Here is a 27,678-nt window from a genome sequence, read left to right as displayed (position 1 = left end):
CAGCCTGATTGTCAGTAAGTTAGGTTTATACATATTTACACATAGTGTGAGTGTGAGTGTTCGCTCCTGCATTGACATTTCTATAAAGCATGCATGCTCAGTATGAGGGATTGCTGCAAAGCCATCAACAATGCAGACGACTGTCCACTGTGGCTCTACACTGCAAAAACAGAACTAGAAATAAGTAAAATGTTCTTAAAATTAGTGTATTTGTCCTTGATTTGAGCAGGTAAATAAGGCTATTTGCCAATGGAATAAGATTTTTGCACTTAAAATAGCAACAATTCATCACCATCATCTTATTTCAAGTACAGGATTTCTAATTATCTTATTATAGGGGTCAAAACACTCATTCCATTGGCAGATAATCTTATTTACCTGCTCAAATCAAGGATAAATACACTAACTTTAAGAACATTTTACTTATTTTTAGATACATTTTTGCAGTGTACGCTCTTTCAGGAGGAGTGAATGCTGCTTGGAGAGACTTGATGCAACCTGCTGGGTTTCCTTAGAGAGGAAACTTTCTGACCAACATGGAGGATCTGATAGAATTTGACTGGAAAGTGCCTTGAGATGACGTGTTATGAATTGGCGCTAAATAAATAAAATTTAATGGAATTTAATAAACTTCAGTTACCTCCCATTCTTAGTCCATAGGGTTAATCTCTTCCTGGAAGGCTGTCCTCAAGGTTCTGGAGTGTTCATGGGAATTTTTGCCCGTTCCTCCAGAAGTGCATTTGTGAGGTCAGACACTGATGTGGGACTAGAAAGCCTGGCTGTGTCTCTAATTCATCCTGAAGGCGTTCCATCGGGTGGAGGTCAGGACTCTGTGCAGGCCGGTCAAGGCCTTCCGCACCAGACACCCTCATCCGTGTCTTTATGGGCCTTGCTTTGTGCACAGCCATGTTGGAAGAGGAAGGGAGCGTCTTCATACTGTTCCCACAAAATTGGACGCACCGCACGGTCCAAAATGTCTTAGTACAACCCATGCAAGCACTGGGAGAAAATGTAAACTCCAAGCTGAAAGACCCCAGACTGGGAAGACTGGGAATTGCTGCAAGGCAACAGCGCTGCCACCTGCGGCACGGTGCACCCTGTTGGACGTATGACGGGTTAAAAAGGCCCTTTGGATTCAGCTTCTGAAGACTCAGGGCTAAAATATGATGCATGTGCACACTCTGAAGTCATCTAGCACCTCCAGTAGAACCACACTGAGACAAACAGAGAATGGGAGGTGCGAGGAGGAAAACAAGGCCTCCAACTGAACAATGGCTTGGTATGCAGCAGTAATGATGGCGATAATTGCTCGCTAAACTAGTTTTCCACTAAACCAACTGTGCAATTGCCTCATCTCTGAGGGCTCTGCCTGTGAAATGACACATCGAAACTTGTTCCAGCAATTAAACGCTGCACCCCCACCACCCCCCCCCCCACCCCGACCTTTTTCTGCACACTTAGTGATTTTATCCCCAAGTGTGCAGAAATCAATACCCGGCAACGCAAAGACGGCCGTTCATATCTGAGAGACTCGGCTCTGGAATAATTTTCTTTCCTGCCCTCATTTCAACAGCAGACGGTTAAGTTCAGCGCCCTGGAAAGTTGAGATATTTAATTTAAGTAAGCTAAAAAATGTCTTCAGCCTCCGCTGTTTTTCATTGAGATCAGAGCTTGAAAATGGTCCCAATAATTACGATTTTTCACAATCTAAACGCTTTATGGCTCGTATTAAGTTACTCAGCTCTCCTGTAGCTCGGTGCTGATTATTTCCTCAAAATATGAGAATAAACCGTATTTAATAGAGCTCATGGAGCTTTATAATAGTAATTATTCTAATTTTGTGTAGCTCCAAGAAATTGAATGAACAGTTCTGTCTTCAGTCGCTGTCTTCTGTGCCGTCTGCGGGAAACGGCTGCAGGCTAACATGAAGGTGGAGAAATGGTGGTCATTACACATCATCATTATCATCAAAGTCTCATCAGCTGACCTGGAAGATGGACTTTAAAAGGGGGGGGGGGGGGGTGTGTGTGTGCGCGGAGGTGAATAACGACAGGCAGCCAACCGTTTTTATTCATTTAATCCTTTGATAAGTTTCGAGAGGAGCCGCATCTTTTCATCTTTTATGTTTTGGATCTCTTTGAACTTTTGTGAAGCCGGCAGAACAAAACCAGCTTTAAGCTCCAGATGTCCTCCACAGTTTGCTTCACTTTCTATTAGAAAATGTGTTGAATCTGCGTTTTAAAACGAGCAACGATCCCACAGGACTGTTTGGTCGCAGCGTTTGATTGGCTGTTTGTTTTCCAGGGGCCATCTATTCTAATCTATGCGTGTTTTGTCCAGTCGGATGGACCGTCTTTCACACAATGTCGCTGTCATCATGGAAGAAATTATGGAAGCGGCGGTCAAAAACAATATTTTCATTACCAGATCTAACAATAATGTCTCAAGTACTAACTTTTCTACTATTATTGTGCAGATTACTTTAGCAGAGTTTATTTCTGGTGTAGAGCCAGCTTCGTCTTTTCTGGTTGTCCCAATTATTCTCCCATAATGTGCATAGCTAATAATCGGTTTACTGCGGTGTGCGTTTTCTTCGCCGGCTCAGAAATAATTGATTACACTCATAAAAAGATATTTAAGATTGCAGATTTCTCCCAAATAAGTATTACAACACAACTTATTTTAATTATCTTCAATACGACTGAACATAGGTTTAGTCCATAGAGTCTGGGCATAAAACTATTAGTCAGTTCTCTTTAAGAACTAAAATATAAGGACATGTATGAACAATATTCAGAAAGGTTTTCCACCCCTCTTGCAATCAAAGGTCTTTGCTCTGTTTAAAGACAAAAACAAAACGGTCTTTAGCCTCTTATTATAGCGATTAGGTCAGTAAGTTGGAGCCAGCGTTTAAAAAACAGCAGCTTATATGGTTGCATTCTGGAGAATAAAAGGCTCCTAACTCTCTGATCGACCCTAAAGCTCAACGTTTCTTAACAAGTTGAAAACTCACAGGGATAAAACTCGTTTATAGCCTTCCTGTTATCTGCTGTTATTGTTGCTGTCTGAGTAAATGCTTCTCCATGCTGCGACTTCCCTTTGGCTTTAATAAAGTATGTTTGAGTTGAATTGAACTGAAGTAACCCTGAACATGAAGAGATTGCTGATGTAATTTCCCTTACGTGGCGTCTGGATTCACCTTGGGAGATTTTCTTAGGAGCTTTGCCATTTCCAAGAAGCGAGCTGAGGCTGTTTTAGGCATCTGGGAAGAATGGCATTTTCACAGGGTAAGTCCCACTGGGAGGACGCCTCAAGGCAGACCTTTGACTTGCTGGAGAAATAATATTACAGAGCTGGCTCTGGAGAAGGTTGCTGCAGAGGAGGAGGCTAAAGCTGCAGCATCTGCACAATGTGCGCAGAAAACAGCAGGAGGTTGATAGATGTACAGTGTGACGAAAGAGTATTTATCCGCTTATGATACAAATATTTCGTACACATTTTATCTTCAGATAAAAGCTTTTGAAGTGATTATTTCATTTATTGAGGGAAAAAAGGGTCTAAACCAACCTGGCTCTGGTTAAATCATATTTAACCTAAGTGATGAGATTTTTTTTTATTTAAAAAAAGAGTTTTAAAGTAGGGCTGGACGATATAGAAAAAAAGCATATCGATAAGGAGGAAATCATATCGATCGATATCAATAATTATGAACAAATTCAAAACATATATTTTAAATGCAGCTCTGGCCGTTTTATGCTGTTGCTTAGCAACCTATTTTTAGATACAGAAACACAGAATTCAAACTCAACCCTTTATTCAACCAACTTTTTACCAAAACTGCAAATTTTTAAATAAGAAATAAGAACGCGTGCTCTCTGAACTCTTTTTTTTTTATTTCCTAAAAGAGAAACGCTGCTTTCATCTAAACAATAGGAGACAGGGAAGTGAAGCCATGACTTTTTAATTGGGTTCTGCTGTAATCAAAGACCAAAACGCTCCTCCAACTCCGCCACGCTCAGATCCAAACAGACTTCTGTCTGCAGCAGAAGAGCTGGAGATGTTTAATTGGGTTCTTGTTCCAGACACGGCAGAATACAAAGCACTCTGGTCAGGTTCTGCTGCAGGACCAGTGAAGCTGTAACGTTATAGCTGAAGATTCAAAGCACACCTTTAGATTCTGATACCGAGGCTAGGGGTGAACAATTAATCACATTTTCAATATAATCGCCCACCGCGACGCCCGCCGCCTAAGACTCTACTGCCCTGCCGCCAGCTGACCCTGCTCCGCCGCCTGCCGCGCCCAGGCCGTCCTCCACGGAGCCTGCCGAGGACTCTGCTGCTCCGCCGCCTGCCGCGCCAGGACGTCCTCCGTCACTCCCAAGCCGCCGCTCAAGAGGCGACGCTCCCAAGCCGCCGCTCACTAGTTCCAGCGCTGCCAAGTCTACTGAGTTCCAGCACGCTTCAAGAAGGTTTCTGTTCTCCCGGCATCTTTTGTTGGAGTCTGACCCCCCCCCTGTCCTCCCTCCGCCCACCCGGGATGGGTGTTCTTGTTTTGAACTAGTGTTTTGTTTTAGGCCGCCTGGAATTCGGCCTTGAGGGGGGGGTACTGTCAGGGTGCAGGTCTCCCTTCTGCACCATGGACAGTTCCAGATCCTTCCACCATCCACTCTGCCCTGCTTCACTCCATGCTGGATCAGTTTCACCTGCTGCAATAATCTAGTCCGGACTCAATACACCTGCCAGCTCTCCTATATAAGCCCTCTTCAGTCTGCTCCTCGTCGCTGGGTCATCTGCATTCACTCCTTGTTGCCTGCCTGAGTCTCACGCCTTCTAGCCTGAGAGCCCTACCTCTGACGCCTTGCTCAGCCAACTGCCTGCTCCAGCTTCACCGTGTCTCTACCGTCAGCTAAAGTCCCTTAAATTAAGGGACTTTACCGTCAGCCATCTCCTCCATCACTCGTCTGCTCCTGTCTGGTACAGTCTCTGGTCTCCATCTCCATTACTCAAAGCCTTCAATAAAACTCCTTAAAACGCAGCTCTGTGTGTGGTGGTGTTCGGGTTCATCAGAACAAATCCTGACATAAACTGGAAAAAAAATCGCATTAAATTGCAATATTAAGAAAAATAATTGCAATTAGATTATTTTCCAAAATCATTCAGCCCTAATACCGGGATGTTCTGATAGGGGAACCTGAGTCTGGGTCGGTGGTTCACTTTCCAGCAGGACAATGACCAGAAGCAGACTGCTAATGTAACGCTAGAGCGCTTTAAGGAGCAACATTTAATGTGTTAAAACGGCCTAGTCAAAGCCCAGACCTCAATCCAAAAGAGAATCTGTGATCAGCCTTGAAGATCGCTGTGGTGAAAATCATCCAGCATGAAGGAGCTGGAGCAGTTCAGCTTTGAGGAATGAGCAGAAATGTCAGAGAGTCTGACCCAAAGACAGAAAGTGGATCTAAAGTGCGGACTTTAGGGGGGGGGGTGAACCGTTATACATGCTGACATCTTCATCCTTTTGTCCTATTTGTTGTTTAATAAATATAATCTTCAAAGTTGTGTAAAATGAAAGGGTGCGAACTCTCAAACAATCCATTTTGGTTGTGGGCCGTGAGGCAACAAAAACATGAAAAGCCTTTCATCGAGCAGGAGGCAACAGGCCGGCGCGTCTCTCGGCTTTCGCCTTCCTCCCGGCAGACGCGTGCAGCGCCGCATTTCTCTGTCGCCTCATCGATCGGCTGCTTTCACCGTCATTTAAGCGAACCGCTGCTAGAACACGAAGCGATCGACCGGCGGGAGGAAGGGAGAAAAGATCTCTGCACTGACTGACATTCTCTCCCTCCTTCTTTCTCACGCTCACAACTCAGGAGGCTTCGGTGAAAATGACACATTTTCCTTTCACTACTCGAAGCAAAAAGGCTGGATCTGGTTGTATTTTTTGTTTTTAGGTTTACAGTTCAGCATCAACCAAAGCTGATGGGCTGCAGGGCTTTTTAAGTCAGGGTTCCCGCGGATCCTTAAAAAGTCTTAAAAAGCATTGAATTCTGTGACATAAAACTGAGGCCTTATTTGGCATTAAAATGTCTTAAATAAGTCTTTCTTAGGTCTTAAAATTGTTACCAGGTCATAAGTAGGATTTTATTTTTGTAATCCTTACCGAACAGTAAAATAATTGACACAAATATATATATTTTTAATTTACTGAACGGCTCAATGTAACCATTATTGGTTCCGTCCCGATAGCGGAACCAATAAAAACTGTTGCGGCCGGACCATAGCTGGGAAAAAGAGTTGGCGCTGGTTATGTTGTGGTTTTTAAAACTGATTTATAGTTTATTTTAGTAGGCAACAAAACAAAGTTTGTGAATTCAGTTCAGCAGTTGTTAAAAATATATCTGTAATTTGTGTTTTTTAGCTTTCTTCCAATATGAATTTTTTTTCAAAATTTTAAACATGTCTACTGGGCCAGAAAGTAATGGATTATGTTAAAATAAACATTTGGGTGAAGTTGTCGCAACCAGGTTTATCTTGTTTATCGTGAATTTGGTCTTAACTTTTTATTTCAAGTGGCATTAAAAAGTCTTAAAAAGTCTTGAATTTAACTTGCCTTATGGTGTAGGAACCCTGTAAGTGAAATTAAACCGTAGATAAATTCAACAAAGCTGCTCCATGTGGGGAAACGTATCCTTGTCGTCCTGATTTGCTTCTTGCAGCTTCTTTTCCCACGTCTCGCAGCCCTTGTTGCACCGGCTGCACCATATTCAAGCTGACTAGGACTTTTCCTTAATTTAGTTTGCAGCCTCCCAAAGCTGAATCCATGTGGCGTTTCTGCCTACGTTTAAGCAAATGAGTGCGTTCAGTGATGGATCCACAGACGGAGAGGCTGCGGGCCGTTCTTATCACCGTTCATCGCTCAGGACGTTACTGTTTGATTTCCAGAAGCTGATCGACTCACTGCCACATGCTGCACATCCGGATTTTCAGTCAGATGAGGAAACCGCAGAACTTCAAGTGATTTGAGCTTCAGGCCAAAACAGAATTTTTCTCATGGACAAACACCTACAGATTCACTTCTAGACAGAAAAGCCTTATTGTTATCTTCAGCTGTCACTTTATAAACGTCGTATTAATTAACACTGTATATCTTTCAGTGATGGTATCAAGCCGTTGGTTGTTTGTACCTGTAATACTTTATCGGCTATTGTGCTGTTCTTTTTATGTCTCCCTTTGCAGGTGTAGAACACTGAACTATATAATACACTGGAGTGCTAATCGCCCGCTGTTAGAACGAGTCGCTTTGAAGCCACCAGCCGCCATATTGGTACTCCCTATTTCCCCCCAGTAACTAGGGAATATGTGCGCTACAGCATCGAATAACGAGGATTTTCTCAGGTTCAGGGGGGGCTTAAGACTCTTAAAATGTCAAATGCCATATAGTTTTATGTTATGTTCTAAAACTAGCAAGTACTGAGAAAGTCATGTGCTGAAATATTTTGCATTTTATTCATTTAAATATATATATTTAACATTTATAAATATATAAATAACAATATACAAAAACATATATTTACATATGTGTATACATACATATACATATATACATACTTATATATATATATATATATATATATATATATATATATATATATATATATATATATATATATATATATATATATATATATATATATATATATTAGGGCTGGGCAACGATTAAAATATTTAATCGCGATTAATCGCGATTAATCGCATTGTATTTACAAACTCCAAGAATGAATTCAAAAGTAGTGTAAAGAGCACTTTTATTTTAATGTTCTGCTGCCATATGAACAAAAGTGTTGTAACATTTGTAGCACTTATTTTATACTGGATATTTTCAACCCATCTATTGAATTTAGTGCACTAGTTGATCTTTTCTTCATAAGAGAACAGCAAGCACTGCAGCCAAAATATGGCCTTTTTTGACCTGCTGTATATTAGCCAGTCCCTAAGCTTGATGTATCATGAAACTGTTGACCTTTTGGGTTTTGTGGTTTTTATTTTATTATTACAATTAAATAATAATAATAATAATAATAATAATAATAATAATAATAATAATAATGTTATGTTCAGTGTTTTTTCGCTAATCCACCTCTTATATATTTCAATCCTTATGTAATTTTGTCTGTGTTGTGTGCACCTGCCTGTTGCTTTAATCCTATAAATTTCCCCGTCGTGGGATAAAAAAAGGATTAGCTAATGTTATCTTATCTTAAATAACACTTTTTAATATATGTACTGGGTTCTTTCAAGGTCTTAATTACATGTTATGTGTGGGCTCCACTAACATCCATCCATCCATCCATCCATCCACTGATCTACCTGGATGTTCCCTGGAGGACTGAAACGCCTCAGTCAGAGACGTCTGTGGGTCTGTCGGGGCAGTGAGAGAAGTTTCGTCTCCTCTCTCCGTTTCTGGGGCTCGACGTTTTCATGTTTTTTCACGTGCTTAGATAAATTTGTTGTGTTTCCACTGAAATGAACCGGCTTTTTACAAAACATACAGCTTGATTTCATTTACGGTTTTAAATAAAGCCAAACGGTGCTACTTCCTCTGTTCATGTTTTTCCGCTGCTGCGGTCTCTCTCAGCTGTTTGTTTGTTAAGTTTGTGTGAGAGCTGAGTGGGCGGGCCAGGCTGAGCCTGCGTGCTGATTGGCTGTCGCCGCTGAGCCATGTACGAGAGGGGAGGGGGAGCGAGAGAGTGCTGCCGTGACAGCGCGCTGCAGTCAGCGCGCCTGCTGACTGACACTGACTGAAAGCATGTGAGCAACATGCGTTAATGCGCGATAAAATAAATATCGCCGTTAATAGTGTAATGAATTAACGCGAAATTAACGCGTTAACTTGCCCAGCCCTAATATATATATATATATATATATATAATATGAATAACATGTAAAATATTTCAGCACCTAATTTCCTAGTAGTTGATAGTGTTAGTACATCCACTGACTGTAGAATTACCTGTGAAACGTTTTCACACAGCCAGAAAACTGCTTGTTGTTGCAACCAAATCCTATGGGATTCTGTGAGAGTAGGGAGTAGCAAGATGGCGGCCAGTGACTATAGTTTTTCGGCAAAATCAGCACTCCAGTGTATTATATAGCTCAGTGGTGTAGAAGCAGACTCCGAGGATGTTATCTTGCTCTCTACTTTTCCTCTCCGCTTTCTCTTTCACCTTTTCTCCCTTTTGGCATTTTGTCTCATCTTTTTCTCTCCTTTTTTTCCTTTTCTACCTTCCCATTTCTGTGTCTGTTGAACATAAAATAGTACCAGCATAAAATCTAATAAAGCATCTTGCAGATGTAAATCAAGCGCAGCACTATGGTGAAAGCGGTGAGAGTAAAATCTGTTGGACTCTCTTTGGGTTTAGGAAAACAATTCTTAACGCTACACTAACCAGACAGGACACAGAAATAAAAGAATCACATCTGTTGATCAAATTGCTTCTGTTTACTGTGTCAAATCTAAAACTGAGCTCTGCTTGGGCCTTCGGGGTCACCATAAAATGCCTTGACAGAAATATTAAACTCAACCTTAAGGCAGGACATATAGTATATTAAGGTCCTATTTCACAAACTGGTGCCAGGAAGCCATGCTGGAACTGAATGTCACCAAAACAAAGGACATGTGTATTGACTTACCCTAACCATCATAAATGGGCAAGACATTGAAATTGTTCACCAGTATAAATATCTTGGGTCTATTATAGACGAGAAATTAACTTTTAACAGCAACACAGACATGCTGTGTAAGAAAGGGCAGCAGCGCTTATACTGCCTCAGAAAGCTAGCCAGGTTTCAGGTTGACAAGACTCTGATGACCATATTCTACATTTCCTTTATAGCAGCGATGTCCAAACTTTTTGTTACGGGGGCCAAAATTGTGTAGTCAAAAGTAATCGAGGGCCAAAAAAATAAAATAAAGAAACTAAAATTACTAACCCTTGGAATATTATCATTAAACAAACTAGTCAGTTTTTCTTTAGGAAAGGGATGTGTTAAACATCGTAGATAAAAACTTATGAGGGGTTTACATAGTTGCCTTGTTGAAATATGGCCGTCCAGTTAGCAAATTCTTTTGTGCTTGATTGGAAAAAGAAAATGAGTCTTTGCTCAGCAATAAAATAGAAATTGAGTCAGTCTTTCTATGAAGACACTTGCAGTAATTTAGGTAATTTTAATACATTAAAAGCGGGTTTAGGTGCATCAAAGTCGGTGTTTGAGTAAACGTCACTGAATATATGTGGTCTAGTTTACTATGAGATTAAAGAGATTGTAAAAAGCGAGGTTATTAAAAGACAATTACTTTGTGTTCCATTTTACAAGATTTTAACCTTTCTGTAATAAATTTTCTCTAATTAAAGCTAAAAAAAAATGCTGTCTGCATCAACCATATGTGCTGGTGGGCCAAACCTTTTTTAAATTGCCATTGGGGGCCACACAGAATCAGGCCAGGGGCCACAAATGGCCCCCGGGCCACACTTTGGACATCCCTGCTTTATAGAGTCCATACTCACTTTCTCTGCCATCTGCTGGTTTGCTCTTCTTAACGTAACGAATAAAAATTCCATATCCAAGATTATTAAGGTATGTAGTAAAATCACAGGCGTCCAACAGAAAAACATGACTGAAATATACAAAGAGCAGGTAATTAGGAAGGCTGAGTCCATCTTGGATAATTACAGCCATCCCCTACACAACCGATTTCAGTTTCTACCCTCTGGTTCCCGTTTTAAATATCCACCAGCCCAGACAAATAGATACAAACATTCTTTTCTTCCCTCTGCTGTTCAGCTGCTAAACGCTACCAGGAAAAGCAGATTGTCACACGTTGTATACATATAGGCCTTCGCTTTATTCATTCTCTGCGCTGCACATATTTATATGTATTTATTCACCTTTTATATTTTATGTGTTTCTTGTGTTTTTATCTGTGAAGTGTGAATGTTTATTACTATGGCACAAAAATTGCCCATATTGGGACAAATAAAGTTACTACTACTACTACTACTACTTAAAAGGGCTGGCGACTGAAAAACAAGCTGTGTGTGGCGAGCAGTGTTGTATAGTAACAAAGTATAAATACTTCACTACTGTACTTAAGTATATTTTGGAGTACTTTATACTTTCCTCAAGTATAATTCTTTTTGATAACTTTCACTTTTACTTCACTATATTTTCGAACTTAATTGCATATTTTTACTCCAATACATTTTCAATGTTTGGTTTAGTTACTCTTACTCGTTTCTACTACAAAGAGAGAGAGAGAGAGAGAGAGAGAGAGAGAGAGAGAGAGAGAGAGAGAGAGAGAGAGAGAGAATTTGTATAGCACTGACCTTACTTGAAGAAGGAAAACTGAAATCTTACAAAAAGGTTGTATTTTCTGTCTAAACTTGGTCTAAATTTCTCCTGCACTTGGTTTATATTATTTTAAGTGAATTTGACCTTCAAAGTTTACCAAAATGTAAAAAAATGTCATTCAAACTGCATTTGCTTTGTTTTACTTTTTACTTATACTTTTCATTACATTACTTGACTACATTTATTTTTACAGTAATTTTCATACTTAAGTACAAGACATTTCAGATACTTTAAGACTTTTACTCAAGTAGCATTTCAGTCAGTGACTTGGACTTTTACCAAAGTCATATTTTGGAGAGGTGCTTATACTTTTACTTGACTCTGAGATTTCAGTACTTTATACAACACTGGTGGCGAGGATCTGCTCAGGCTAAGAAAGTCCCCCCCCCCCAGAGGCCAGAATCAGTGTCCTTGACTGCCAGCTGATCCAGAACGCTGCTGCCCGCGTCCTCACTAAGACTAAGAAAGTAGAGAACATCACCCCAGTTCTAAAGTCCTTCCACTGGCTCCCTGTATCTCAGAGAATAGACTTTAAAATACTTCTGTTAGTCTATAAATCCCTGAATGGCTTAGCACCTAAATACATTACAGACTTGTTATCAGCGTATAAACCCTCCAGACCACTAAGGTCTTCTGGTTCCAGCCTGCTCTGCAGAACCAGAACCAGAACTAAACAAGGAGAAGCAGCATTTAGTTCTTATGCTCCACTGATCTAGAACAAACTTACAGAAAACTGTAAAAATGCGGAAAGCTTGAGTTCTTTTAAATCAAGATTAAAAACACATTTGTTTAGGATTGCCTTCAACTGTTCTAGTTAACTGAATCCCCACTTCTTTGTTCTAATTTCTATCTACATTTTATTCCTACTTGCTTTTATTCTGTTTTAATTTGCTATATTTTAATCACGTAAAGCACTTTGCATTGTCCCTGTACTGAATTGTGCTATATAAATAAATTTGCCTTGCCTTGCCTTGCCTTGCCTTGAATATAAACCACGTGGGAACAAATCAGCCAGAAAGGACCATAGATTGGTAGGAACCACTGACACGGTGTGCAGCGAATGGTATTTCTTTGGGTGGCAGAAAAAACCTCTCAGACGCACAGATCTACACGGCGTAATGGACGATGGTGCCTGCCTCTCGTTTGGACCTGGGTTCACCGGTTCACCAGGATCTTGGCAGCCTGTGCTGGTGCTGCGCGTGTTTGCTCCTATGTGGCCGTATCAGCACAGCCCGCAGCATTCTGATTAGCGCGTTTCATCTGCAGAAGTGTCTGGTGATGACTCTCGGGACGCGATGGAGATTATAGCTCCTGTAAGAGCTGCGTCTCCTTCCTACGCTGCCTTCTTAAGCTGATGAGAGACCGAGCAGACTGAATAATTTAGCTGCACCCAGGAAAAGATGCTTTATTTTGTGGCAAACCAAAATCTCTCAGCCTTATTCGTCTCTGATCTTGGGCATTTTCATTGCTCAGTTACGAACACAAAGCTGCGGATAAAAGCGGCAGACGGTGAATTTCGGCTCGTCATTTCTTGCCTTTTTATCTACATTGTTGAGTTGACCTGACAGGAAAGGAGAGGTAAAGCGTTCCAACCTTTTTAAAAGCTTTAAAAAGCCGTAAAAGGCTTCACTCTACCGTGGATGTTAGTGCTGACCTGCTGTTTACTGACAACGTCACCGCTCTTGACTGGAATGTACAATATTGTTTGCTTAAGAGATGCTGTGATGGTAAGAAAGAGAGAAAGTACGCCCTCAGTTATGGCTTTGGTGGATCAGGAAAATACTAAAGATTGTCTTTACCAGGTTGTAAAATCATTCAAAACAGAAGCTTAGCTGTAAAAAGAAACGGGACAACCTTGTTGCATATGGAGCTAAAAACCAAGCCAACGACAGGAAGCTGTGTGTGAAAGCTAAATAATCTCATGATTCAACATCCTGAACTTCCTGCCGGACTTCATCGGTACCCCACATCTTTGTAGAAGAAGAACTTTACAATGATGGATCACTGGTTTATGCACAGCTCCCTTTCAATCCCAGCACAGCATTTCGGTCAGGCGGAGGTCTGGACTTTGACTAGGCCATTGGTCCCAGTTTGGACCAATCATCAGCTGACAGACAGACTCTAGCATGCTGTGGTGTAGAGGGAAGGTTTATGGTTGACTCGATGGCCATAACACAAGCCCACAGCGTCATACTGATCAGAGGTGCTGATGTTCTGAGTTCTGTGGATTAAGGCCACTCAGCTCCACTTTGGTCTTTACCTCCTGCCATATCTCTATTTACGGAGGAGAGGCTTTTGTCGTGGAAACTTGTCCTAACAAGACATACCTGCTCAGCCTTCTTCTTTTTGCCTTTCCTATCATGAACTTTATCGTTTTTCCATGCTAACGCCTCCACAGATGGACCTCCTGGATATTTCATCCCAGGGTTAAAGTTCCCGGGAGGTCCACTCCTGCTACGATTAGCCGCTGTTTTCAATGTTTTCCACTTGTGAATAATGGATCTCACTACAGCGTGATGCACTTTGTCCGTATTAATGTCCTTTTCCTACATTGATCTGCAGCAACAGCTCCTGTGAGGTCATTGCTGATGTGTCTCCTTCCTGTTGCTGTTGTTAACATTAATGCACATAACTCCTTTTCTAATTAATGCCAATGAACTCATTAATTAAGGGTCTTAATTAGCAGAACCTGGCTGCTACTTTCTTGACTTTGTTTTTATTTAATAATAGGTGTAAAATTCATTGTGTTTTTGCTCTTTAATAGCTTTAAATTATATTTAGAGCAGCCCAATTAGCTTTGCTACTAAATTGTCTTTAATCTCTCTTTCCATAGACTTTAAGTTTATTAATTTAAAACAATGTTTCAGTCTCGTCTGAGTTTTCTGTGTCCTCTGCCCTTCGTTGACCTCCTTTGAGCCAGAAATCTCAAAAAGTGCATAATATATGGCTTATGCAGGAGATGCACCGACGATTTTTTTTCTTTCTGAAAACTATTACTTTTAAAATTCGGACTCCAGTGTGAGCTGCTTGCTGCTCCAAACAGACCCGCATGCGCCAAAGAACAATGTTAATGACTTCACGCAGCCCGCTTTGGTCCAGCAAACATGGAAGAAATGGGTTTTATGGATTAAAGTGTCCACCAGACGCCATTTGTTGTGCCAGCGGGTGCTGAGGGGGAAAGAAAGAGAAAATGAAACTTGGGCATTTTACAGACTTCTGGCTAAACAGAGTCTGCAGCCAGGACTGATGGGTTCATTCATAACTTCAGCAAGTTGAGGGCAACTTTTAATAAAATCATTATTAACTCCAAAGGCAGAACAGTCGTCGCAAACATTTTTGTCTCTTTGGAACGTCAACAGATTACGAAGCACTGTCTTGCTAATGCTAACTGCTAATGCTAACTGCTATCACCTCCAGCTGCTGCTGGCGCAAAGCCGTGACACGTGTCGATTGAAAGTAACGTCAAAGACGCATTAAATCTGCCTTAGTGGACTTAACACATATGTTCTGGTCATGCCCAGCCCTGGCAACCTACTGGTCCACCATCTTTAAAACATTGTCAGAAGCATTGAGTATTAATCTTCAGCCCAACGTAGCTATGGCCATATTCGGTGCCACAGATAGAAGAGATTCAACATTAAGAGAAGGCCATAGAAATATAATTGCTTTCACAACGCTGCTTGCACGCAGAAGAATTTTATTGCATTGGAAATCCAAAAATCCACCCAAGGCATCTTTGTGGTTTAGTGACTTGACACACTTCATACATTTAGAGAAAATAAAATATACTCTAAGGGGGTCCAAGGACAAATTTCTCTCTATCTGGGGTCCAATACTGACACACTTAAGTAAACTCAAAACTGTGCCCACTTAATAATCACCTGGCAGTTATTCTGCGTTTGTATTTGTATCTGTATTTATGATTGAACCCATGTGTACCAGCCTCGGTGCTGGAGTGCCGAGATATTTGCCCTTTTTTGTTATGTACGCTCATTTGTGTATAAACTGGGATATATATTTGTATGTAATCTTTTTATTCGTTTATTTTTATTTATTTATTCTTTCATTCTTTATTTATTTTTTTATTATTATTATTTTTTATTTTTTTTCTTTTTGTTTGTTTGGATTGGTGTCTAACATGGGATTGGGGTTAAAATATAAATATGAGTATCATGTCTCTTGTAATCGAAATCATATAATGTATCACTGATGCTCATTTAAAAATAAAGATTAAAAAAAAAAAATCTGCCTTAGTGGTTCCCACTGGAGTCACATTTAGGATTCAAGTCATTCAAATGTGACTTGAAAAGATCAGATGTGGACCAGATCTAAGGCTACGTTCACACTGAATGAATGAATGTTTTTTTTTTTTAAGGTGGCCGTATTACTATTAAATGCGACCACCATCATGATGCTGGCTGACCGGCTCAAGACCGCAAAGCGACCCACATGTGCAGATAACAGGAGACGTCACACAGCAGCGCACTGTTCACAGAAGTAATGGTTAATGTAATTGTTTCTAGAAGTGTTCAATAAAGTTTCGTTCATAAAAAAACCCTCGAAACAAAAGCGCAGATGCTAGCCTGCATCTCTCATTATTATTATTATTATTATTATTATTATTATTATTATTATTATTATAAAGCTGCTTGGCAATGGGAGCCGAAAATTAAGACCAGACCACAATTTGTATTTGTATTTGGATATAAGCCACCCTGAATGTATATAGTCATGTGAAATCTCTGCTTTATTTCCTTTGTATTTTTATTTTTTACTTTTTATTTTATTTTTTCTTTGATACACTGTATATATGTGTGGACCCACTGTCTATACCTTACGCACCTTTTCCTCCTTTTGGCACCTTCTTTTGATCACTAAGCCGATGTGTGACAAGTGAATTTCTCCAATGTGAGATCAATAAAGCTTATCTTATCTTATCATAGCAAAACTAAATAAGGTAAGAAAAAAGCAGCACAGCTATTAACAACAGAGCTTTTATGGAGCGCTAGCTGCTGCTACTGTGTGCGGATGTGTGGTGAGAGACAGGAGAGTGACGTAAAAGATGGTTAAAATGCAACATGGCTGCTCAGAGTGCGGACGCTTTGAAAAATATCCGCTTCATATCTGAATTAGTGCCACATATGGAAGTGGCACAGATCAGATTTTTGGGAGGGATGAAAAGATCGAAGTTGAGCTAAAATATGGATTTGGGTCACATTTCCCTGCAGTGTGTCCTAAAACGTCTGACCTGGTCACTTGACCTGCAGAACATGCAATCTGGGCCACATTTGTTGGAAGGGAGGCCTCAGACCTGCAGAGACGCATCAGAAATATACAAAACCTTTATTTTTTTCAGCTGTAGATGCATCCTTTGCTACGAATGTTCAAATGTCCTCTAAAGAAATGCCTTTATTGCATTTTTAAGCAATAAAATATTGCTTTTCCGTTTTAAAAAAAAAAAGTCGTTTTATGCATTTCTATTACTCATAAAAACAAGCTCAAGTAGTTAAATGGAATATCTGCAGAATGTGCCAAACTTTTTTATCACAGGAATAATCAACACTCCATGTTTTTCCTCCGTCCTTTCATACGTTTAGTCAATTAACGTGGCGATCATTTCTGCCTGGCCCTTTTCTCAGAGCAACAAGGCAGCCAGACCCGCCCTGCTGTTTGCATAAATTCCCAGAGCCTGGATAAACAAAATTAAAAAAAATAAAAAGTAACAGAGCGGCGGGTCGACATGGCCTGCTACCAAGAACCCTGTGGCTCAGAGCTCATGCATTGCACAAGTCCTCAGTACACAGAAAAGTGTTTTGGAGCCATCCGAGGTAATAAATAAATTAGCAAGTGCCAAAATTAGTTTTAATTTTAGAGCAGCACCTGTTTAAAAGTTTATGGAGTTCACACATGCAGTGAAGATTTGCACATTTGTGTCTCCACTACAGTGTTGCTTCAGTCTGAGCCCTTAAGATGGGCTTATAACATGGTCCACAGTCAGAAGCAGGACCTGAGGCTAATTTACTCCCATGTTGACGTTCATGTAAACACACCGAGCCGCTGGTTTACACGCGCTGTGACGTTAAACCGCGGAGCAGAGCGGACGTCTGCAGATAAAAACATGGCCAAACTGGACGATCGGCTTCACAGGAGGCAAACGAGTCGCTGTTAACGAAGCGTCAGCAGACCCGAGTCAAACGGAGTCCTTTCATCTCACTGGAGCCCGAGGAGGTGGGCGTGAGCGTCTCCTATCGCATCTACGGGGACATTCTAAAACACTTAAGGTGAAAAAGCTCAACGTGGCTTAAGGTAGGAAAACAACGAGGAATCATCACCAAATTTCGCATGGCCATATCTTGTCATGAAGACTTAAGCCTGTCAAAAAAAATAAACCGAAATCCAACGATTATAGAAGATATCTCACATTAACGTTTTCTTCTTCATTGGCGCCTATGGCGAGAAAAAGGCTTAACGTGGTTTAATGCACCTAATCAACGATCAATGATCACCAAATTTCTCTCATGTATTGCTCCTCATAAGCACATGAAACTATCAAAAAATCGAAACCAAAGTCCAATTATTATGGACGTTATCTGACATTAAGCGTTGCTGCTTCATTGAGGCCTATATTAAAAGAAAAAAGCTTAACGTGGGTTCGATATTTTTTATAGTTTTACGTGGACATGATGAGAAATATGAGCGAGACATTTGGTGATCACTGAGTTTAGGTAGGCTACATTGAACCATGTTAAGCTTTTTTCTTTTAATATAGGCTTCAATGAAGCAGCAACGCTTAATGTCAGATAACGTCCATAATAATTGGACTTTGGTTTCGATTTTTTGATAGTTTCATGTGCTTATGAGGAGCAATATATGAGAGAAATTTGGTGATCACTCAGCGTTGTTTAGGTACATTGAATTGCGTTAAGCTTTTTCCTTTCAATAGGCCTCAATGAAGCAGAAACGCTTAATGTTAGATAACGTCCATAATAATTGGACTTTGGGTTTGACATTTTGATAGTTTCATGTGCTTATGAGGAGCAATACATGAGAGAAATTTGGTGATCATTGTACATTAAACCACGTTAAGCCTTTTTCTCGCCATAGGCGCCAATGAAGAAGAAAACGTTAATGTGAGATATCTTCTATAATCGTTGGATTTCGGGGTGTTTTTTTTGTTTTTGACAGGCTTAAGTCTTCATGACAAGATATGGCCATGCGAAATTTGGTGATGATTCCTCGTTGTTTTCCTACCTTAAGCCACGTTAAGCTTTTTCACGTTAAGCGTTTTAGAATGTCCCCGTCTACGCCGTCTTTTCTCCTCCTCCTCCTCCTAAACTCTGGTCCAGAAACCGCCTCAGTGCCCTGAATTACTGACCCGGTTCTCCAGGAGCGACGGAAACGCTGCCTCTGTTTTTTGTTTTTTAACGTGGAAAAGTGAAACCCATGTCTGTGAGCCGGGGATTACCGCGCCGTCAGACCAGGGCTCTCCGGACGGGCCGTGTGTCTTTTTGGGTTAGGGTTCAAAGGTCGCTCTCGTGCACAACAGTTTGCTTGTTGTTGTTAACCCCCGCTGATGCTCAGCACCAGCCCATATCTAATTCATGACCGCGGGCCCTGGACTGGGAGCGCTACGTACGCCGCTGCAGCTCATTTACACGGTGTGTCTGTCTATTTGAAATGCCGAAGCATTACAGAGCTTATGCCACGGCGGGTAGATCCACTCGTTTGCGTTCAATCTCCCCGCTGATTAGGGAGATCTGCGGCACACGTGCACAAGTCAGTACACTGCACTGCAAAAAGGGAACTAAAAGTAAGTAAAGTTTTCCTAAAATTAGTACATTTTCCCTTGATTTGAGCAGCTAAATGAGATTATCTGCCAATGGAATGAGTATTTTGACCCCTAAAATAAGATAATTACATATCCGGCACTTGAAATAAGATGATGGAGATGAAATGTTCTTATTTTAAGTGCAAAACTCTTATTCTATTGGCAAATAGTCTTATTTAGCTGCTCAAATCAAGGAAAAAGACACTAATTTGAAGAAAATTTTACTTACTTTTAGTTCCATTTTTGCAGTGTGCAAAAATGGAGCTAGAAATACGTAAAATGTTCTTAAAATTATAAACTTAGTCTACTTGTCCCTGATTTGAGCAGGTAAATAAGATGATTAACCAATGGAATAAGATTTTTATACTGAAAATAGGAACAATTCGTCTCCATAATCTTATTTCAAGTGCAGGATGTCTAATTATCTTATTTAAGGGGTCAAAATACTCATTCCATTGGCAGATAAGCTTATTTACCAACTCAAATCAAGGATAAATACACTAACTTTAAGAACGTTTTACTTATTTTTAGATCCGTTTTTCAGTGTAATGCTTCCACGTGTTTATTCTCCTTTTAGGGTCAAACACTGCAAAAACTGATCTAAAAATAAGTAAAATGTTCTTAAAGTTAGTGTACTTGTCCTTGATTTGAGCAGGTAAAGAAGATTATCTGCCAATAGAATGAGTATTTTGACCACTAAAATAAGATAATTAGACATCCTGCACCTGAAATAAGATGATTGAGATGAATTGTTCCTATTTTAAGTGCAAAAAATCTTATTCCATTGGCGAATCATCATATTTTCCTGCTCAAATCAAGGACAAAAACACTAATTTTAAGAAAATATTACTTATTTTTAGTTCTGTTTTTGCAGTGAAGGGCCCGTTTTACTACCGCCAGAACCGCCCAAGTCCTGACTTACTGACAGCAGCTTCAAATGTAAAAAAATAAATAAATTAATGATCATCTGTTATAATTCCAAGAGGAGATGAGAAGAGCCGCAGTTTTTAAACCATTCAAGCTGAGTCGACTTTCTGATGGCGTCCTGCACGTTTCCGATACTTGTGTAGCGCTCCGGCTGCTGTTCATGAATAAATGCAAAGCTTCTCTGTCCTGTAAACTTCTGCATGTCTTCCTCACAGCCTCGGCAGAAACCAGCCTTTCATCCTGCAGTTTTGGCATTCTGCGCCTCGTCCTCAAAATGATGTTTGCGGCTCATGTCTGCATTAAATTTTCAGCGAAGTATATGCGGCGCAGCAGGTCCCGCACATCTAACATGTTGGAGCGCTGCGTTCTGTCTGTAAACCAGCATTAACGGCGCATTAAATCCTGACAATGATCACGCCTAACATCCGCCGTCTGTCTGTCCTCCGTGTTGCAGGTTATCTACGCACTGAACACAAAAAACGACGAACACGAGGCCGCCATCGCCACCCTGAAGGAGGCGCATGAAGAGGAGGTGCAGCAGATTCTTTCTGAGACCAGAGAGAAGATTCTGCAGGTATGAGACCTCAAACCTGACGGTCTGTTTCCTAAAAAAAAAATACATACTCAAACTTTATATGGCATTTTGCAACTTTTACAATCCCTAAACTGCTAATCTTGTTATCGGCTAACATAAAAGTCCTGGAGGATGATGTGGATGTGAAAATCTGAGAGTAAATAATTCTGGGTTTAAGTAAATGAGATTTAAATGCCCAAAAAAATGTATTCCGCCTAAACGAAAAACAGATGTTTTCATACAAAACTTCTTAGTTTTGTTGTAAAGAAGGAAATAAAGATAAAACATTGTAACTACAACATCTTGGTTACAGCCGTAGCAAGTTTGGTGTCCACACAACATGCAATTGAAAAGTTATACATGTTTGGATTGAAGAAAATAAAACAGGCGGACCCTTAATGTTTTTGTGCCATTTTGGTATGATTCTTATTATTCTTGAAATTGAAAATGTGTTATTATATATTTGGTCATAGAACTGTAGTTTTGTGACCAAATATATCTTCGGTGGATTCAGTGTCTTGTTGGTTTTCATTAGCATTGTGTCCCTCGGTATGTTTAATCACAGTTTGGGTCAGAAGGCTGACGTTGGTGTTCCAACAGGGGAAGTACTTGTAAATACACATTAAAACAGAGTTTATGAGTAGAAACAGCTGCATAAAATTAGGCTTCTGGAGTGGATTCCTGTTGGAAATGTGTGAAATATCCTGAAATGCCGGATCTGTGCCTGCAAACCAGCCAATTAATTGAACTGTGCCAGGTCCTCCATGAAGCGTGGTGAAATATGCAACCAACCCGGTGTTTGACTCTAATTGCATCATAATCATCATCAAAACCCCTAAATGAACACGACATTCGTGCTCATAATGTATAAACTTCTCCCCAGAGCTGTAGATGATCCTCATGACGCTTCAGAAAGAATCTGAAAAAAACTATCTGGAGCTTTAATAAATGGGGATAAGCATCTTGTTCTTCATCACAGTTTAAAATGCTCTGGTATAGCAGACCAGGGGTTTATCTGCAAGGCAGCATCTGTAGCCGCTAAATCCAGAGGCAGGACCCGATCCCAGCAGCGAAGACCTCGGCAAATGTTATAGTAAAAATATTTTCTGTCATCCATTAGAAAAAAGTGAAACTCAAACTTTGATGATTATAAATCATCAAAGATATATATATATATATACTGTGTATATATATATATATATCTGCGTGTGTATATATATATATATATATATATATATATATATATATATATTTTTTTTTTTTTTTTTTTTTTTTTTTTTTTTTTTACTTAAAAATGGATGACAATCTTTTTTAAATGTTCAGTCTGTATAAAAAGGCCAGTGGTCTTTCTTGTTCTTGGTCAGAAGAACCTTGTTTAAATGAATGTATAAAGAAATGTGGCTTTAAAAGAAAACCTGGAATTAAAAATTGTTTATTTCCAACCATGAGGCCTTTTTTCCCCCTTTGAACTGTAGATTAAAGATAAAGAGCTGCTGTGACGTATTATCAGGTCAGCCAGGAAAGCAGGGAATAATCTGATGCAGGGGAGCTCGGCTACTTTTCAGAATGAACTCCTCAATATTTTATCAGCTGAAAATTTGTCTTGTAGGTCTTTCTGTCTCCAGACGTAATGAAAGAGAACTCTTTGTGAGAAACGGGGTTTAGAACTGATGATGGTAGAACTCTGGGCTGGTTCACCGGCCACTGAAGGAGTCGCTGGTTTGAAAACTAAAAAAAAACAAAACAGAACAAAGTAGTCCCTGACCGGGACTATTATTGGTGCAAAGACCCTGCAAGGAGGCTATGTTTACTGCTGAGTTCACTATATTGTATGCATGGATTTCTTTATGAGAAAAAATCCCCGCCATGTTTCATGTCTCATCGAATACCCGTTGTTTTAATTAAAGCTGAAATCCAGGAGGTGGGATCATTTCTGGGGTCTCGCCTCCCCTGTCGGTCGGCTCATTATCCTAGAAATAAGCTTTTCTTTAATCGATTAAATTTACAGAAGCGGATGAAATTCATTTATTCTTTTCATGGTATTGTATTTAAATTATCGTTACACAAAACAAGGTCTCAGATGTATACAAAAACATGTCAGACCATGTATGAACCCCACCCCCTTCTCAGGTAATAATAAACAAAGAATGGCCCGTCATGCCCTGAGCATGGCTTTGACAAATATATTTATACATTCTAGATACTTTTACAATCCATTTCATAATTTTTTTCCCTTATACTTAAATATAAATTTAGTGAAGTGCTTGAACAGCCTGTAAGTTCCACTGTTGTACTCCAGCGACAGAAATAGTCATTTGTCTAAGTGAGGTTCTGGCAGATGGATGTTTAAAATCCAATCTTTCTTCTGCTGCTATCCTCATTCAGAGTATGATATATAATATATATAACGGCTTCTTTCCACTGAAACGCCATGTCTGTTCAGTACAAGAGCAAAATCAGCGACGAGATGGACCTGAAGAAGAGGATCCAGTCTCTGGAGGAGTCCATGGAGCTCCACGAGCGCATGAAGAGGCAGGCGCTGGCCGAGTTCGAGAACTACCGTCAGAGGGTGGAGGACATGCAGCTGTGCACCGAGGCCCAGGTATGCAGAGGGTCTGTCTGTCTGTCTGTCTGTCTGTCTGTCTGTCTGTCTGTCTGTCTGTCTGTCTGTCTGCCTGTCTGCCTGTCTGTCTGTGGGCAGGGAGCAGCTGTGTCTGTCCGCTGGGCCCTGAGGGCTCAGCTGCAGGTAATCAGGATCATGTCAGCCGCCCAGTCAAGCTGTGAGGCTGCAGAGCTGCTGTTTGTCAACAATGATTTGTGTGGCTGTTGTGAGCAGAGATCCAAGCAGCCCTGCTTCTGCTCGCCGCTCCAAGAGAAGCTAGCTTTCCATACGGCTTTGTTTACAGTTTAGCAACTTCTAACATCTTTTCTTTGACCCCTGGGACATATAAGTTGTTTTTTATTGACCAGTAACAACATATCCGCCATTAATAGATGTGGAGTTCACCCAAAAAAGCAAAAATCTCTCATCATTAAATGATAAGTAGGGTTGTGACCTGGGTTTAAAACAATATCTCTCTCTCTCTCTCTCTCTCTCTCTCTCTCTCTCTCTCTCTCTCTCTCTCTCTCTCTCTCTCTCTCTCTATATATATATATATAATATATATATATATATATATATATATATATATATACTGTATGTATGTGTATATATATATATATATATATATATAATATATATATATATATATATATATATATATATATATATATATATATATATGTGTGTGTGTGTGTGTGTGTGTATGTATGTATATATATGTGTGTGTATATATATGTGTACATATATACATGTATATGTATACATGTATATGTATGCATATACATATATATGTATATGTCTATATACACATACATATATAGATACATACATATATATTATGTGTGTGTATATATGTATGTAGATAGATAGATAGATAGATAGATAGATAGATAGATAGATAGATAGATAGATAGATAGATAGATAGATAGGTGCAGCTTTACAATAAGGTTCCCCTTATAGATGGCTAATAGTTAGATATGTTATTAATTAATTTGTAAACACTTTAGAACTCATTCACAAGTGTTTATTATACATTAATTAATGGCAAGCAAGCAACAAAACTGACTGGTTGGTGCGCACAAGGTAGTAACTTCTTCTGAAATGTTCAGATTAAGAGACTCAAAATGAAATATATACTGGAACAGATTAGGCTCCCTATTTGGCAAGACGCCGATAACTTTTGTCTTCTTCTTGTTCGTAATTAATGCATAAAAAAACAATAATGAAGCGATCACAGATTCATTAATAACATATCCATAAACTGTTTATTAGGCATCTATAAGGGGAGCCTTATTGTAAAGTGGTACCGATTGACTTCATCGATTGATTATGCAGATTTTGGTTGTCTCAGGGATCCATAACCTTACGTTCCTTCTGAATCAAAAACATCAGTAAATCAGATCGTTTCACTGATAAATTATGTTATAAAATTCCTGTAATTGAATAAGATGAATGGTGAGACACAGAGATATGAAAACCACCCTTCAAAATGCTGCAGGTCAAGTATTTGGGCTTGGTTCGTATGATGAACGCAGCTTCTGGCGGCGCTCGGCTGCACGCCATACCTGCACTTCTCCTCCAAGACAAACTGCTTCTTGTTTAGTTAGCAGTGCAAGTGGTTAATTGCGTAATTATCAGCCTCTTTAGTCAAATAAAATGCTAATGTTCTGACTGCGGCTAAATTAAGAGGGAACGAATGTAAATATAGCCTTTAAAGCTGCTTACTGTTTACGGACCGGTGAGTTTAGAGATTTATCGGTGCTCTGATGTTTTCTTTATTATATTTGGATGGTTAAAAACTTGAAGGAGCTTAGTTGGTGTTTGATGGCTGCTTTGTGCGAATTCAGAGGACAAAGGTTTGGCAGTGAGAAGACCAGAATCTCCCGAGCCAGTGCGTCGCCACCTGGCGCGGACCTTTTTCAAAGATTCTCTGGCTCTAAATGAAACCCATAAATCAGCCGCGCCTCTCCTCTGACTCGGGCTTTCATTGCTGTCTGCGTTGGCAGCACACGCAGCGCGTGGTGTCCATGTCGAGGGAGGTGGAGGAGATGAGACGGTCCTTCGAGGAGAAGCTGCGGACGTTCAGCCAGGCCCAGGCGCAGTTTGAGCAGGAGAAGAAAGCCGCTCTGGAGGAGCTCAAGGCTCAGCACAGACAGGAGATCCAGGAGCTCCTGCGCAGCCACCAGAGTCAGAACGCAAACTACAGCAAAGACCAGGAGAAACTGGGACAGCTCCATAAAGCAGAGGTAACGCACCTCGACTTCCGCAGAAGTAGAGCAACTCTGCCACTACGCCTTAAAAAAGTATTTAGGAAGTAGGACTGATTAGAAAGCTGTTGGTGTTTCTCAGGTGATGAGTCCCATCTTGTCTCTCTGTGCTGCAGGTGGATTCTCTGACGGAGCGGGTGGAGGAGCTCAAGCAGGACAAGAAGAGGCTGGTGGAGGAATATGAAGCCAAACTCAGCAAGGTACCGCCATGCAGACTCTGGTGACGTCCTTTTACTGCGTCCACAGAGCCAAAGGAACATGGATAATTGTTTTAATTTTCACTGCAACTAATAGTGATTTATGGGGTTGTGTATTCAGTGACTCCATCTGTGTTGTTCATGAAGGGATTAGTTCAGAGATGCTTTGGAGTTTACACGGCGATAAATCTCACAACCTTTGCTAAATGTACGTTTATGGAGTTTATTTATTCTTAAAATCCAGTTAGATCAGCATACTAATTTATTATCTTTTCTCAGATAAGATTCCTGTTATGTACCAAAGGAAATGAGGCAAAAAGCATTTGTTGACGACACTAGATGACGGCACTAATGATTTTTATTGCTTTTTCTGACGATTAAATGAGTCGTATTAACGAGGGTATTTCACCACTAAAGCCTTCCACGCCAAACTAATGCAAGGATGTCTGGTAGTGATGATTCACAGCAGTTTAAATCCTCGTCTTGTTGTTTTTAATTCAGGTTTGGGGGAGGAAAAGGAAGAAACCTGTTTGATATGGGATTTAAATCCTGGTCAAACATAACACCAATGCTGGCCAATTTAACGGCATCCAGATACAGCAACTGACTAAAAGCAATTTGTTTTCCGGAAACTCCTGTCAAAACATGAAAACTTCAAGTTTGTGTTCAAACCTGTGATAGGAAATGCTGTTGATTGCTCTAAACTACAGATTGTTTAGTTTAATAGGCATATGGAGGATTTAAAGGGGACTAAATTCATGAAACATGACATTACTCCATAAATACAACTTAGGAGAATGTACAGTGTTTGCATCAACATGCAAAAATAAAATAAACAAAAGCACAAAAATTCAGGGAAAATTTACTAGAAAATTATGACAAAAAGCCACTGCAACCTGATAAAAATGTAGTATAGCTGTAAATTGCTCCTATCTGCTGGACACAATCAGGGGTTATGCTCCAGCTTCTATTTAATGCAATCTGTTTTATAAATATGATATAAACCAAATATAGCAAAACCATTGCATAAAATGAAGAAGATCATTATTCCCCTGAAGGTTTTGAATTATTTTCTTCCATAACAACAACAAAACAAGACAGATGCATGTGATTCTGCACATATGGTCTGGATGGAGGCATTATTTAGTTTCAAAATGTGATTAATGTGTACCATGACTCCCCTGATAGCGGATAATGTAATAATTTTAAAGGTGTATTTTTTAGCCTTGTTATTTAAATAATACTGAATATTTGAGGAAAACACTGTATTAGAGGGAGAGAAACCTTAAACTGGGTCTGTTCATGATTTAGTATCATTATCATGTTGTTTAGTTGTCTTCCAGTGTTGCAGAAGTTTTACATTTAGCTGTTCCTTCATCACCAGGCTCAAGCCTTTTATGAACGCGAGCTGGAGGCCATGAAGAGAACCCAGCAGCTGACGGCCGACAACCTGCTGGCGTGGAAACGAACCGAGGCCGAACTGCGGCGAGAGTTTCAGACTCAGGAGGCCGCGCTCCAGAAAACCCTGGGAAAGCTGCGCGCCGAGCTGGCCCGGGTATCGGAGGAGGCTCGGGAAAACCGCGAGAAGTCCTACAAGCTGCAGGCGTCGCTCACCACGGCGGAGAGCACCGTCAAGGTTGGTGGGAGCGAGAACTGAGACGCCCTGCCGTCAGTTCTCTTGCTAATCTGGAGTTTAACGACCATAGAGGGCAGTGCCAGTATTTCATTTGATTTGACCTAAGAAGTAAAAGTAAGACTATTTCAAGCTATCCATTTCTACTGGTTGCAAGAATGCAGCAGTAGGCGGGTTAAACAGATTATTGGTAACTTGAAGCATTTAACAACTAAAGCCAGCTGTTTAAAGTTAGTTAGTTGAGTC

General features: G+C 40.2%; 1 protein-coding gene across 2 annotated transcripts in view; it reads left to right on the top strand.

Moving 5' to 3' along the window:
- Positions 1–27,678, top strand: part of fam184a (family with sequence similarity 184 member A) — a 210,500-nt gene that overhangs the window by 71,954 nt on the left and 110,868 nt on the right. For both annotated transcript variants that reach the window (XM_036147195.1, XM_036147196.1), the window contains exons 2-6: positions 20,613–20,732; positions 23,176–23,334; positions 25,342–25,581; positions 25,719–25,802; positions 27,184–27,435. In XM_036147195.1, the coding sequence (XP_036003088.1) occupies positions 20,613–20,732; positions 23,176–23,334; positions 25,342–25,581; positions 25,719–25,802; positions 27,184–27,435 (855 nt within the window). The remainder of the gene's footprint in view (positions 1–20,612; positions 20,733–23,175; positions 23,335–25,341; positions 25,582–25,718; positions 25,803–27,183; positions 27,436–27,678) is intronic.

The sequence above is a fragment of the Fundulus heteroclitus genome, chromosome 15 (genome assembly GCF_011125445.2).
Source record: "Fundulus heteroclitus isolate FHET01 chromosome 15, MU-UCD_Fhet_4.1, whole genome shotgun sequence".
Taxonomy (NCBI): Eukaryota; Metazoa; Chordata; class Actinopteri; order Cyprinodontiformes; family Fundulidae; genus Fundulus; species Fundulus heteroclitus.
This window is presented reverse-complemented; position numbering and strand designations above follow the sequence as displayed.